The sequence below is a fragment of the Haliaeetus leucocephalus genome, unplaced genomic scaffold (assembly GCF_000737465.1).
Source record: "Haliaeetus leucocephalus isolate CR32 unplaced genomic scaffold, Haliaeetus_leucocephalus-4.0 Scaffold656, whole genome shotgun sequence".
In the NCBI taxonomy this organism is placed as follows: Eukaryota; Metazoa; Chordata; class Aves; order Accipitriformes; family Accipitridae; genus Haliaeetus; species Haliaeetus leucocephalus.
Genome location: NW_010973092.1, coordinates 7783295 through 7796977, shown reverse-complemented (window position 1 = coordinate 7796977; position 13683 = coordinate 7783295). Strand labels below are relative to the sequence as shown.

General features: G+C 48.3%; 1 protein-coding gene across 3 annotated transcripts in view; it reads right to left on the bottom strand.

The window, feature by feature from the left end:
- The window catches only part of GRIA1 (glutamate receptor, ionotropic, AMPA 1), a 126882-nt gene extending 114552 nt beyond the window's left edge, over positions 1 to 12330 (bottom strand). For 2 of the 3 annotated variants that reach the window (XM_010578966.1, XM_010578965.1), the window contains exons 1-2: positions 12080 to 12330; positions 9769 to 9906 (exon numbers count right to left, since the gene is read on the bottom strand). In XM_010578966.1, the coding sequence (XP_010577268.1) occupies positions 9769 to 9906; positions 12080 to 12161 (220 nt within the window). In that variant the 5' untranslated portion in view covers positions 12162 to 12330. The remainder of the gene's footprint in view (positions 1 to 9768; positions 9907 to 12079) is intronic. The other variant, XM_010578967.1, reaches the window with a different exon arrangement.
- Positions 12331 to 13683: the final 1353 nt, after the last annotated feature.

Below are 13683 nucleotides of genomic sequence, written 5' to 3'. Positions count from 1 at the left end.
GCATGAGCACCCTGGGTCAAGCTTGGCCTTGGTTCTTTCCCTCTCTTGCTTTGTCCCTCCACAGACATCCAGCAAAGCAGAACTGACCTGATAAGCATGGAATCCTGTTGCTTTACCTAGTTGGCATTTTGCAAAAGAAGAAAAAGTTCAATTAGGGCACAGTGCATCCAGCATTTGTACTGAGGGCACATGTAAGGGCTTCACTTGAGAACAAGCTTTGATGGGCTAAAGCTTCCCAAGCAAAGAGGAGAAGTTTGGGAATGGTCTCTTAACTGAGAGCTGCTATCTGAGATGCTGTGTGTTGGTTTTCCCACTTCAGCGTGACTGTTAAGCCTCACTAAAACCGCGACGATGTTTGAATGCGTTTCCTCTTTGACAGAGCAAGCCTGTACCCCAAACTAGTGCTAGTTACTCCAGAACAAGAGGTGATATGGGCTTTTTGGGGAAGGGCTCATCTCTGAAGGTGTGTGGTTGCTCTGGGAGCAGGGGTAGAAATGCTGGAGCTACCTCGCCTCCTACCTGGGGGCTGCACGGTGAACTCACTGTGTCCCTAATTATTAGCACGTAAACATGGGCACATCTGGGAACATGAAGAGCTGGTTTTCTAGTCAGCGAGTGACTGAAAATGGGTGACCTTGTGCAAGTCTCAGGACCATGCGGGGCTCAGCGGGTTCAGGAGAGGTGTTGGTATCTGCTCCCACTGAGGTCTCTGCTGAGTCTGGTACGTGAGGCTGCTAAGGTGGAGGATGTTATGATATAGATAACTCAATGTTAGAAATCTGCCTGACTTCATCCCCACATTTCTTATGGGCTCTCAAACAAGTGATGACCCTTAACGCCTGTCAGCCTAGGCTAATCCAGGTCCCAGCCTCCAGCAACGCTCCGCTCTCCCCAAGGCCTCTGCCTTTGCTGTCCCCACGGGAAAGGAGCACGGGGACTCCCAGATTCCCATCCCCACACCTCAAAGCTGCAGACAGTGGGTTTTGGTTGGCACAGCTGTAACAAGCTGAGCAGAAAAGACCCCAGAACCGGGACAGGCTGGAAGACTGAATTAATTCTGATTAAATCTGTGAAGTGCACTCAGCTCTGCCATTGCTCAGGACGGACTAGGGACAGCTGCTGTGCCCGACTGTTTTTCTGGGACAGTGAACTGGAAACGGCATCGCTGCATGGGCTGCACCGCAGCTCCCTTCCTCGTCCTCGCCTGCAACAACAGCGTCCCCTCAGCCCCTTCCCCCACTGCAGCCGTATGTGGTTTGGCTTTCTATTACTTCCTTCGGTAGTTCATTAAAGACGTTAATCACCTTCTGCACAAAGACGTTTCTCCTGAACTCCCTGCAGGCCAGGCCTCTTTCTCAGCTGCAGCTCCACTGGCCGCTTCAGCCCTTTGCCGACGGCCCAGACCTGCCCCCATTTCCCCGCTGATCTGGGTCCCTGCTAGACGCCCGTCGGGTGGTCACCCTCAAGCCTCCCCTGCCACACGTGCTCCAAAAAGAGCCTCCCTTCCAGCTAACCTTCGCCCCACCGTGGGCTACATCTCAGCATTCGTTGCCTCCCTTTTCCCTGGCCAAACGGTCCCATCTCAGGACCAACACGCAGCCGCCCGCTCACGTGCATCATGCAACAAGCCACGCATAAATGGTACGTGCTCATCACGCGATAAGGATACAAGGCATTCTGCTGCACGAGGCTGACTGAGGGGAAAGGGCAGCGGCATGTTGAGGCTGTCGCAGCGGCAAGAGGGCTGCAGGCTGTTAAACACGCTGGCAGTTTGCAATAACTACTCCGCGTGCAGGGGATTCCCTGCCCTAAGCACCGAGGTTTGGCTCTGCAGCAGTTGCAGCAAGGAAGAGGGAGGCGAGGAGCAAGCTGAGCGACGGTGCTGGCCAGATGGGAGACACCAGCAGGCTCCAGCTCATATTTGGGCAGGAGACCGAGCCCTCAGAAAGCAAAACCTCCCCTGGCTTAGCTAAGGGCTGGAAAAAGACAAAGGAAAACTCCAGCTGTGGCACGTCCACAGTCCCTCTAGAGCTGCTCCCTGTTCCCTTTCCTATGCCAGCTCCAAGTGCTGCTCCTGACCCAGCGTTTCTCTCTGCTCCGTGTGCTCTCTGTTGGACTTTGCTCACCCGCACCCTCCCCACGAGCTCCCATGCTCGCTGCTAATTTTTTCGGCTCTCACCTGTCAGAATAGCAACACCGTCCTCCTTCTCGTGGATGGTGCTGAATGGGGTGTGGGTGCTGCGTGGAAGGAAAGCTAACAAGGCTCGGGGCACTCAGGGGATATTGGCAGGCCAGAGGGAGAAAAACCACATCTGAACCAGTGTAGTCACTGATGTCTTTTGCTCATGGAAGCTTACCGCTAGCAAAGATCAAAGCAAAGTGTTTGGGAGGGCAGGGAGTTGAGAAATAGCCCTCCCTTTCATGTGAGATCCTTCAACGCTGCATCCAGGTTACCTACAGCAGCTTCTGTATCTCTCCCTCCAACCCTCCAGTCCTCAATCTTTCATCTCCCTCCCACTTCATCTCCATTAGCACAGTTACAGGACTTCACTTATTAAATCAAAGCCAAGACTCCCATAGCATATAGAGAGATGCAGACACATATGCTATATCCACACAAGAATCCTGCCATCGGTTGTATGTTACATCTCAGTCTTAGACATCAGTTGTTTTCTTTTGCACTCCTCCACCCTGTCAAAAACAAATAAAGTCAAAAAATGAAAAGACCCTCTTGAAGAAGTCAAAATATGGCAATTTGTAGCTGTTACTCGCCTCTTCATTGCCTCTCACTGCTATTTCCTCAGGGGATCAATCAGTCCTGCAATGCATAAGCACCTCTCATCCCGAACTGCAACCCTGGACGAGTTGACAAGGGTGTGGTTTGCAGAGAATAGAGAAAAAAACTGATATACATTAATAAAAAGAATCAATGTTGCTGGGGTTATTTTTGTCCTTTGGTGTTGTGGTGGGTTGGTTTTTTTTAAGAATGCCCCAGAGGGAACAAGTGGGTCTGGCTCCTAAAGAGCAGCATGAGAAAAATCAACTAGAGTCTCGTTACTATGTAAGCTAATGAGAGATCAGTTCAGCAGGTGAGCAGGGAACAGTTTCTGCCAGATAGCATGCTGTTATTATTCTAACCATTCAGTATTATTTTGAAATATTTTTTTGCTGGGATTATGGTGGATTGCTAATGGCTCAGTTCGGCCCTTCTTCTGCATCTTGCCTAATATCTGACTTCCCCAGGAGTCCTTGTACCCTCCCAAAGGACATCCCACGCTCTACCAGACGGCACTTTTCATGGGGAAGAACGTTATCCTGTTTCAGTCCTACACAACTAAAAGCAGCGAAGTAAAACCCCATCTCTCTTTAAAGGAATGCAGTTGAAATAAATGCATCTTTGTCTTCAGACTTGTGTTAATACCGCACCCCGGAGAATTTGGATCTGCAGAATATTAAAGTCTCCCTGACTTATTGCCTCTTTAAGGAGCATGTTGATTTTGCGTTTGCTCTGAGCTCCACGTGTTGCTGAAGCTAACCAGGACTGTTTCCATTTCTACTGGCAGAGAGCTGTTGCCTTTGGGGCCCTAACCCTATTAAGGGAAATGTGAACGTATATATCTAAAATTCCCACTAGAGTTTTGGAAAGGAACAGCGTGCTTCCCCACGCTGCCTTCCTTGCAGCCACATGAAGATTTCCACTCTCACCTTGCGAATAAGCCAAAAAATAAAGCCGGTGTGTTTCTGGCTTAGTAGGATCCCTATCACATGAAAAGCTTTATTTTTAGAGAAGAAAGGATAAGCTGTGAGTGAAAACTGTGACTGTCACACAATGGACAGGTCTGGCCTCTGCTGCTCACTGTTTCTCAAATCCCTTCTCTGCCTGCTGCAGAGCCCAAATTTTGCTCCTTCACTTTCTTTATTGCTTGTCACCAATGAGTATTTGGGATCCTTTCCAGATGAGCAGATAGATTTGCAGGTGTGAAATTCCCCTTATTCGTCCTCTGATTTTCCCTAATTGCGTCATATCAGCTTTTCTCCCCAGGCACCACTCCCACAGCCCAGGATAAAAATGAAATACGTAAAAATAGTCATGCAAAGAGTAAGAGCCCCCATGCCCTTTGGAGAGAAATGGACACACAAGACCGGGGGAAACGCTTTCCTGATGCCTGGCGTGCACTGCCAGCCTCTCGGCAGGGCTGCCTTCGCCAAACGACAGTGGAGCCCCATCAGTGTCCCTGCGGATGATATTGGCCCACCATCACCCAAGGCTCTCTGTGTCCAGATCCGTGAAGGCAGACAGACAACCTGTCCTGTCCCGGCAGCCACAGCTGAGGAAATGGCTCAGCACTCGTGTTTTAAATGCTTTTCTTTCTTGGGGAAAGCATATGGGAAAAGCTCCCACCTTCTGCAGCGGCGGCTGTGACTGCCGAGCACCCGGTGCTCCCCCCAGTCCCCCTGCAGAGACCTTGGACACAGGAGGCTGGTGTCACCCCCAGGACCACTTCCTCCCAGTTTGGCAGGATTTCACCCATCAGCACCCTCCTTAGGGCTGGACCTGACTCTGTAAGGTGCTGGCATCTCACTAAACAAACATGCACTTCCTAGAAAGCTACAGCCCTTCCCTGCCAGAAATTGAGCATCCTTAACCTCAGTTTGATCTAATGTGAATTGATGCTCTATGATTCATCTGCCCGCATCACATCTTTTCCTATTACAAAATCTAAGGAGATGTATTTCCTTGTAGTACCTATGGTGTGTTGATCAGACCGCATCTGATCATTAAATCCATGTTTCTGTTGGTTTAACTCACATTAAATAGTCGTAGCTAGCATCCTGAGCTCTGCAGGGAAAAAAAAATCCCAAAGCATTTACATGAGATTTCTGACACTGTGAAAATAAAAACAAGTCTACCAACACCACAACAATTACATACTATTACAGGGCTGGGCTTATTTAGACTGTGGAAGTTTAATTATAAAAATTGTATTTTAATTGATTGCTGCTGGAATAATTACAGCAACACCTTTCCAAGAAATGGCGACCATCATATGTTTGTCAACAAAGAAGCTTCCTTTAAATTCAACATGCAATAATTGTTTAATTAAGCCAAATTTAGATCCTCGTTTGAGAACATTCAAATGTGTGCCTATTCCTTCCTGTCTCTGAGAGGTAATTTAAGAGATAAAAAGTAATCTCCAGAAATACTCTATCTATATACGTAAGTATCCAAGAAAAAGAAGAAAAAGAAATACTTCATTTCATAGCTGATCTGGATCTAAGCTTGCTGCTATTGATAAGAACATAAGCACAGAGTGAGTGATCGCTACAAATCCCTCTCTAATTGGTGCTGGGAGGCCTTCATAAAATATGAACAGACTCCAAACTACGTGTTCATTTTCTAATATGCAGAACTGATTCAACTGTTGATATGCTAGCAGCACCCACAGCCAGTACTCAGTATGAGGACCCCACCGTAACTGCAGCTGTGCATACATGGAAGGAGAGGGATAAATAATTCATTGCTTTTCAGCCTCTTTCCAACACCTAAGCATGCAAAAGCTGATGGCTGCAGCAGCAAAGCTACAGGGCTCAGTGATGAACCGAGGTTTTTTTAGTCGCTGGTCATCCCTGCAAAGCGGCCTGAGTTTTGCAGGGACACATTTCCCAAGCTGGTGACTCACCTTCCGCGAGTCCCTCTCACCAGGGCACGTCTCCCAGGTCACTGCCAGGGAAGTTTGTCACTGAGCCATCCTCTTCCCCGGGTATCGAGAGCAACCACCACCGTCTGCCTGATGCTGCCGGGGCTCACCTGGGGACTCCAGCCAGAGGCTGAAAGCAGGAGTCTCTGCACCACAAATTAAATAAAGCTATGGAGCCGTGGCTGAAACAACTCGTATTCCCCAAGGAGCTGGGCTGTGTACAGGACGGAGATGTGCATTACATGTGCACGAATGGAAATCGAGATGAAGAGTAAGAGAAAACTATTCTCAGCACTGGTTGTCTCGAGTAAGCAACCTCTCATCCCTTTGCTGCCAACAGGACACGGTGCTTGTGCCCACTGCGGACCTCCCAGGGGTAGGAATTTGCAGCTTTCTCCTAAGCTTCAGACCTCCTGCATCCTTGCATCTGGCAGAGAGCACCCCTCTTCTACACCTCTCAGCTCTGACCTGCAGCATCAACTCTGCCCTGTCAGGTCTGCCCCGAGAGCCGTCAGTCACGGCAAAACCCAGTAAGGCAGAGTTTTCTAGCGACTGTGTTGAGGCTGTAAAGCTTTCTTCCAAACATGGCTGAAGACAGAACCTCCGAACATGTCTTTAAAGCTGATCAGAAGGGGTTTGCTCTGCTACGTCACTAGGCAAACCTTTCAGCTACGCCACACCAACATTTTACCCTTTATAGTCACCTTGCGCTGCTATATACTTCCGCTAAAGGAAGGACTCTAAATTCACCTTCCCTCTAAACAATTGCCTTGGCCTTTGAAGAAAGGGCACAAAAATATAAACTCTCCTAACCTTTAGTTAAGAACGCTCAAAGCAGCAGGTGTGTATTTTCATACCGGTAAGCCACACCACACACGCAGCTGCACACACAGAGCCTGTTCATTACCTTCTATTCTGTGGGATGGAATGAATTCAGAAAGATATTTCAGTTATTGAAATGTGCCCATGTTTCAGTGATGCAACAACATTAGCATCAACCACACATAAAATATGAGGTTACCGCACTTTGTATCTACTACCTATTTTTGCTTTCTTAATGGTTATGGTTTGCTTAAAATCATACTCTACTGATGTGTTATGCACAGGGACCACAGGATCCACAGATCGACGTTGCCCCACACGTATCACTGCGTAACGATAAAAAGTCCACAACTGGAAGCATCAGAAACGCAAAAGTTATTGCCGGGCTGTCACAGCGACAGCCCAGCGACAACAGCAGCCTCCTGATATTTTACAGATTTATCACTTTCATGGGTATTATTGTTACCAATTTACGATCATCACTAGCACATCATTAACAGCTCCCTATCACTGTCACCTGCGCACAGATGGGTGCATCTCATACTGTAAATTCACCCAGTGTCACACCAAAGCTTGCTCATCCTAACTGGTAAGCAGAGGTATGTCAGGCAGAGGTAGACAGTGTCACAGTTGATGCCGAGATACATTTTGCATACGATCTACTTAGACAGGGTGCTGTCATTTTGCTGCAGTTCATCCCGCCACTTCATCATCCCCCTGCAAGCTGCCCAACAAGGTTTTTTGCTTCTGCCGTCACCACTGATTCTTAATATATATTCTCTATTTTGAATGATGCTGCTTCAGGCACTTGCTGTAAGGACTACGTCTAGCACACGAGGCCGGATCCTAGCACGAGGCAGGACTTGCCATGGGGCTGGGACCTACTAGTCTTCCTCAGATGTCCTATTGGAGACCCTGATAGGGACAGCACCAGGTTTCCAGGGTCCAAACACCCTTGACTTAACCATCAGAGAAACAGGTAATGCCAATGACAAGGAAACGCTGTGTTCTCTATCTCCATGGGAACAAAACCTGGTACTTTTAACTGGTAGCATGGCCAGTCTTTTCTCAGAAGATAAGGACCACTGCGTAGGCGGGGTTTTTATTCGCTGTAAATAAACAGATCTTTCTCCTGATATCTAGTCTTGGCAACCAGGAAGGGAATTTGCTGGAAGATGAGGAAGGAGATAATACCTGGCAAAAGTTTCACTCCAGCCCCAGAGTACTAAAACCAGGTCTCCTAACAGCCTGGGGTTTTTGGGTAGGGGTTTTTTTTTTCCCCCTAGGGTACATGGAATAACACCTTCTTTTGTACTTACAAAACAAATGCTGCCTTCCATAGTCAGGAAGAACTTAGGAATTTTTTAATTATAAGAAAAGAAAAATGAGGACAAGTGAAGTTGGACTGTGCGGAGTGCTCTGCCGATCTGATCTAGGACAATGTGCCCTACATAGAGCTCAAATATAACATCCTTTGGGAGGTTGTCTTGCTTCCATTCAGCTTTTGTGAGACCACCCCCGCCCCCGTGGTACTAATGACAGATTTCTGAAGCATAACTAGTATCGTGATCTTGCTATCAACATTAATGCTGTAAACAAAACCATTAGTGGCAGGCGTAGAGAGGGAGGGAAAACTACGTGCAGATGGAGAATTTATTCTAGTGATATTCTTGCAGCTCCTGCTTTCTTCCTGCTATCAGCACTGAAATAGCTCATTCCCAGCCACAGTCAGCAACTCTACCCCAGGTGGGCGATGCTTTCCCTTGATAGGTACAAGGTCTGCCTTTTTTCTTCTATTTGTCTCATTTTCCTGCCAAGGAAGTGCCACTGGATTGAGCTCAAATAGTTGCTCTTCCTTGATGGAAACCCTGTAGTTGGCAAACAGAAAATCTTTAGATGTGTCATTAGACACTCCAAAGAAAGCGTGGCCAAATTATTACCTCTCTCTCCTATGTCATACTGCCCAGGAAATTCCTGCAATCTGGTATTTGCAAACCCTCCAACAGAAAAAAATCACAACTTTTTTTTTTTTTTTTCTTCAAAGAGCCTTATTAATTCTCCTCTTGTACATTCCTGGTTCTTTTTGCAGGAAAGCATTTTTCTCTCCTGTGTATTTCTTAGCAGAGAGAACAGTTTGTGTCCACCTCTACCCCACTCTCCACATGACTAAACTGCAGAGAGGATGTTTCAGTGAATCACAAGGCTACTACGGACGTGAGCCAACAAAATCCAACAGGCTCTACAAAGGGAAGGGTTCCTCCAGTCCCTCCTGACAGTCCTCATACACACACACAGGCGCAGAGAGTGAAAGCACTGCCTGACACCAGGTCGAACCGAGAAATTTTTTGTGTATCGCATGCCTGCAGTGCGAGCCCCTCGTGCACAGCACCATGCTGCTCGCTGCAAGGGAAGCAAATGCTGCAACAGCCCCTAATGCAACCATAGAACTGTGTTATGGGTTTTGTTTTCCTCTGATTCCCTCCCTCCTGGTCTTACTTGTTGCTGCTAACCTTGGCATTACCTGGCGAGCCAGTTTTTTTCTTTTCCCAACTATATCATATAACAAGAACAGCACAGCTAAAGTGCTGTGCTTTAGCAGGGTGCAGATACACCCTAGGATCGACTCTGCAGTGCGAATTCAGTTCTTAACACTTGTTTTTAGAGCCAATAATTTCACTCGTTCTTGAAACTAGAACTCTCTTACCTCTGTCATTATTAGGCATGCCCCTTATTGTGGATCTGGACTCCACTTGCACCAAGCTTCTGTTTTCTGCTAGGTCTTTCTTAAATTACAAGGACAGATGGCTAAACTGGGGCTGAAGAAGTTGTTCACACTGAACAGAGACTTCTGTGCACCCCGTGGGTGGAAAGGGCTGTCTTTGTTGTACTATAGTAAATATAGAAAATAGGCTATAGGAAATATGGCAATGAAACCTGAACATAGTGAGTCGGGCAGAGAAACAAGATGAAATGAATTGTTGGGGGTTTTGTACCACTTTGGAAGCAATGAAAGAGAAAACACAAAACATGCTGAATAACTGCAGCACTACCTCATCCCTAAGTCTTAGCACAAACCAAAACGATCCAGAAATCCTTCGCCTGTGTGGTTGGGGTTTTCTTGCACAGACCCTAAAGGTGAGTTGCACATTTGGAGCAAGATGTCCCATATTTCAGACAGAAAAAAACCCAACAGTCCAGGAATAAATGAATCAAAGTAAGAGAAACCACGGCAAACGCCGCTACTTACAGGTGTATGTCATTTCAAAGCTGTCGCTAATGTTCACAATGTCGATCTGGGGAAGGAGCTTAGGGGGTTCCGTGAGCTGCGACAACGCAAACCTAAAAGCTGCATGTTCCTGGGACTGTTGATTAGGAAATAACCCCCCTGGGAAGAAAAAACAGAACGACAAGAAGAAATGTCTTAAGTACACCCATATTAGCAACCTCTTTGGTCCAAAATATTCGTGTGAGCAGAAGCTTCAGCTCCCCAGCCCATGGAGTGCCTGTACACTCGGAAACCCTCCAGTATGCAAGACTCTGGTTCATGCCCACTGTGGACAGGCTGGGAGCAGAAAACCTTTCCAGCCCGTGCATTATGTAATGCTGGGATCATATACTGGAGCTCTGATGCATCCCTGGGCCTGGCAACCTGCGGGGTCAGGATGAACCACGGGGTTTGGCTCAACCTCCTCACCCCCCATAACTTTAAGAAAGAGAAATGGAAGCGCTGTCAATGTTACCTTCATAAAGGAGGAATAAGAGTCTCTTCCTCCTCCTCTTACTTGTAATTAGGCTCAGTTGAAATCCTTCTAAGAGGAGGGGGTTGCTCCAGAAGGGGTGCAGGTGTTCGCCCCACACTATGGGATGCCGGGGTACGGGGCAGACTGGCTGAGCCTGGCCCGACAGGCGCAGCGTTGGGTGGATAGGGACAGGGCTGCGAGAGCCAGAGCGATGTGGGACCCATGGCCAAACAACTGCTGCTGCTGGAAGTTTGCTGCATGGAAAAACCCTAAATTTAACAGGTGACGGCGACCAAACTCAAAGAGGGCAGGAAATCAAAAGCCTGACCCTCAAAGGGATCGATCTGAGCAGAAGTACAGACAAGCCCAGAAGCACAGGATGATAAAAATAGGATGGGAACTGGGACCAGGCTGGACCTAGGTTCAGAGCCTTTCTCCCCCCGTGGACCTGGAACGAAGTGCTGCCATAACCCGGCCCTAGGAAAAGTTTCCTGCTGCTCCCCTAGCAAGAAACTTGGCTTGTGGCAGATCCCTTCACAGCCTCCAGAAAGATGCTATTAAATTCACACTGTCTTGTAATCTATATACATTTAAACGGAGCACTGTTATTAGGGAAACAAAGCACTTCGCAACAAGGTAGAATTAAAATAAAGAGGCAGAAAGTATCAATGCCCACCCTCCGGGGCAGATGGCTTGGGGAAGAAACAAATGTGCAAGGACGGGCTATCAACGCCACTTTGCACATCTTTAGTACAGAGGGCATCTCCTGGATGGGTGGAAAGGTCTATTTGTGCACGAACATCCCCCCACCTCCCCCGTTCCTCCCTCCCCCCAGCCTAATCATGGGTGTCAGAGGAATGAGATGCTAGTAGCTGAGTTAAGCTGTTACATGTGTTTGTTGAAATGCAAAAAATCTGGGATGTTGCACAAATTTGGGGTAAAGGGGAGGCAGAAAGGGAGGGAGACAGGGATGCAGCATCAACAGCAGTAAAAGCACGGATTGTGCAGCTGGACTCAGGCAGGAGTTGCCTGAACTTGGTGGATTAGCAATTGATTGGCATTGTAAAGAGAAGGGAGGCGGGAAAAAAAAAAAACAAACGGCATGCAAGGGAAGAGAATTTGGGGCTAGGTTACAAATCATCATCAATAAAGATCAATGGGAGAGTAATAATAAAGCTGGGAAGGGAGGAAAGGAGGGAGGGAGAGGAGCACTGAGAAGTTGCAGGGAGGGAGAAAGGAATCAAACAGGCACTGCTGGTGCGCAGGGGAAGCAAGTAGCATGAAATGAAAAGAGACTTCAATGCAAAATCCTCCTCCAATAGCTCTGCCCTTATTCTTTAGCAACAACAACAGAGAGCAGCGCCTGTTTGTTACCTCTCGTCCCAGTTACCTACAGATGAGAGCATCCTCACAAAAATGTATAATGCGACCGCTGATTTTGCAAATGCAGCAACGCACAATGGCAGCCCAGGCATTTCTCAGAGCAAGAAACAGATATTTTTTTTTTCGTGCTTCCTCCATTTCAGAGGCACTTTTCTCCCTCGGTGTCGGTGTGTGTGCAGGCATTTATTTCCAATCTTCCCCTCCCCCAAAGCCAAATTGATACATCTCTGCTCTTGCAAAGCTGGTACCAAGGCACAAATCCAGCCTTCACAGTTCACCCCCTCGCTCACCCTCATGCACACACACGTCTATACACACACATTTTGCCTTTCCGAGCAAACGAACGGGTCCGTTTGCCCCCATCACCCCCTCTCCACCCCTACCCACTTGCCAGGGGACACATCGCTCCCAAACGGCCCCGAGCCCTGCACTCACCTATCTGGATATTGTTGGGGAAATTGGCCCCTAACACCGCCCCTAGGAAACTGGTGCAGAAGAAGGCAAAAATGTGCTGCATATTCCCTTTTGCATTGGCGAAAAAGAAGCCCAGCTCCAAGCATAGATTTGATTTTTCCCCCGCTCTGCTCTCTTTAGCTGCCTCGCTCGCCTCCCCTCCGCTGCGCCTTCAGGGTTGCGCGTCTCCCTCGCTCGGAATCTGGCGCTGAGACTGCTGCTTCGCACCGCCTGGCAGCAGGATTAAACTGAGCCCCGGCAGAAAGAAAGAAAAAGAGCGAGCCCGCTCCTCATCCACAGCCCTCCCCCGCCACACACACCACGCACACACCCGCCGCTTCCACCCAGCTCCTTCCCCTTCTCCCAGTCGGGGCTCAACCACCGCCTCCTCCTCCTCCTCCTCCTCCTGCTCCGAGCCCCGGCTGTTCCCCCCGGGGGTCCCGGCTGGGGGCTCTAAGGGCAATTCCCACCTACCCCTAACATTCCCGGCTTTCCCCCTCAACTTCTCTTGGCAGGAGCTAGAAGGAACCTGCGAATCAGTAGGTGGCAAACTCCTCTAGAGAAAGGGTTTAAACTCCTCTGCCTCTGATCCATCGCTTCCCAACCTGGGCTCTTACCCCTGGGTCCAGGAGTTGAACAGAACAGTCTCTATAGCCTGGCTCCTTAGGATAACAGAGGGTCGTATCCTGCAAACACGCCTTGGAAGGGAGGATTTCAGAGGAACAGACAAGAGATCCCCGAAGGATGAAAAAAGGAACCCCCCCACCATCACCTTTCTCGTTGATTTTTCCTGCCCAGTGTTAATCTATGAGGCATTTCACCCCTGTGCTTGATGTGGAAGAATCTGTGCACCATCACCAGCACCATCAGATAGGGCAGGCTTCTGAAATTAGGCGGCTATTTTAGCCTGGATCATTATAGGAGCTGGTTTGTAGCAGTTCTAGTGAGATTGGAGCTTATTTGACCGTAAGCAGCTTTGCTCAAAAACAGAGGGGGAAAAGAAAATCAATAAAAGTAACGACGATAAAAACCAGCTCCTAGGGACAACTTGGGATTTAGAAATATCTGAGGAAGAACTGGTGGGAACACAGAGCCATAGCCATCTCAGAAAGGAGACAAAATTCACCCATTCCCGTCTGAAACACATAAAGTTCCAAACCAAACCTGGGGCCTCTTGCGCCAGAACCTGAATATCCATGTCCAAGCAGAGAAATTCTGTCCTTACCGTTTGCAGCCTTAATACACACAAGGGGTAAAGAGCAGAGAGGAAACAGAAAAAAAAATGGTTTTGGCAGTTAGAAGTAGGACTCAGATGCCCCGTGTCCTGGTTTGGTGTAGGGTGCCTTACCCTGGTCCCCACTCTCCATCTCCAAAAGCACGTGGTTAAATTGGAAGAGCATCAAAGAGTGGTGACTGATGTTCAAAGGTTGGGAATTGCTCCTGCATAAGGAACAGTCGGACAAACCAGAACTCTGCAGAGTGGGATAACCAAAATGGGATGTGACCAAAGCCTACGAAATCTGCAGTAGCACAGAGACTTTCCCTGTTGGCAACAGGGTCCAGCTGTGACATAACTTCATGGTGCA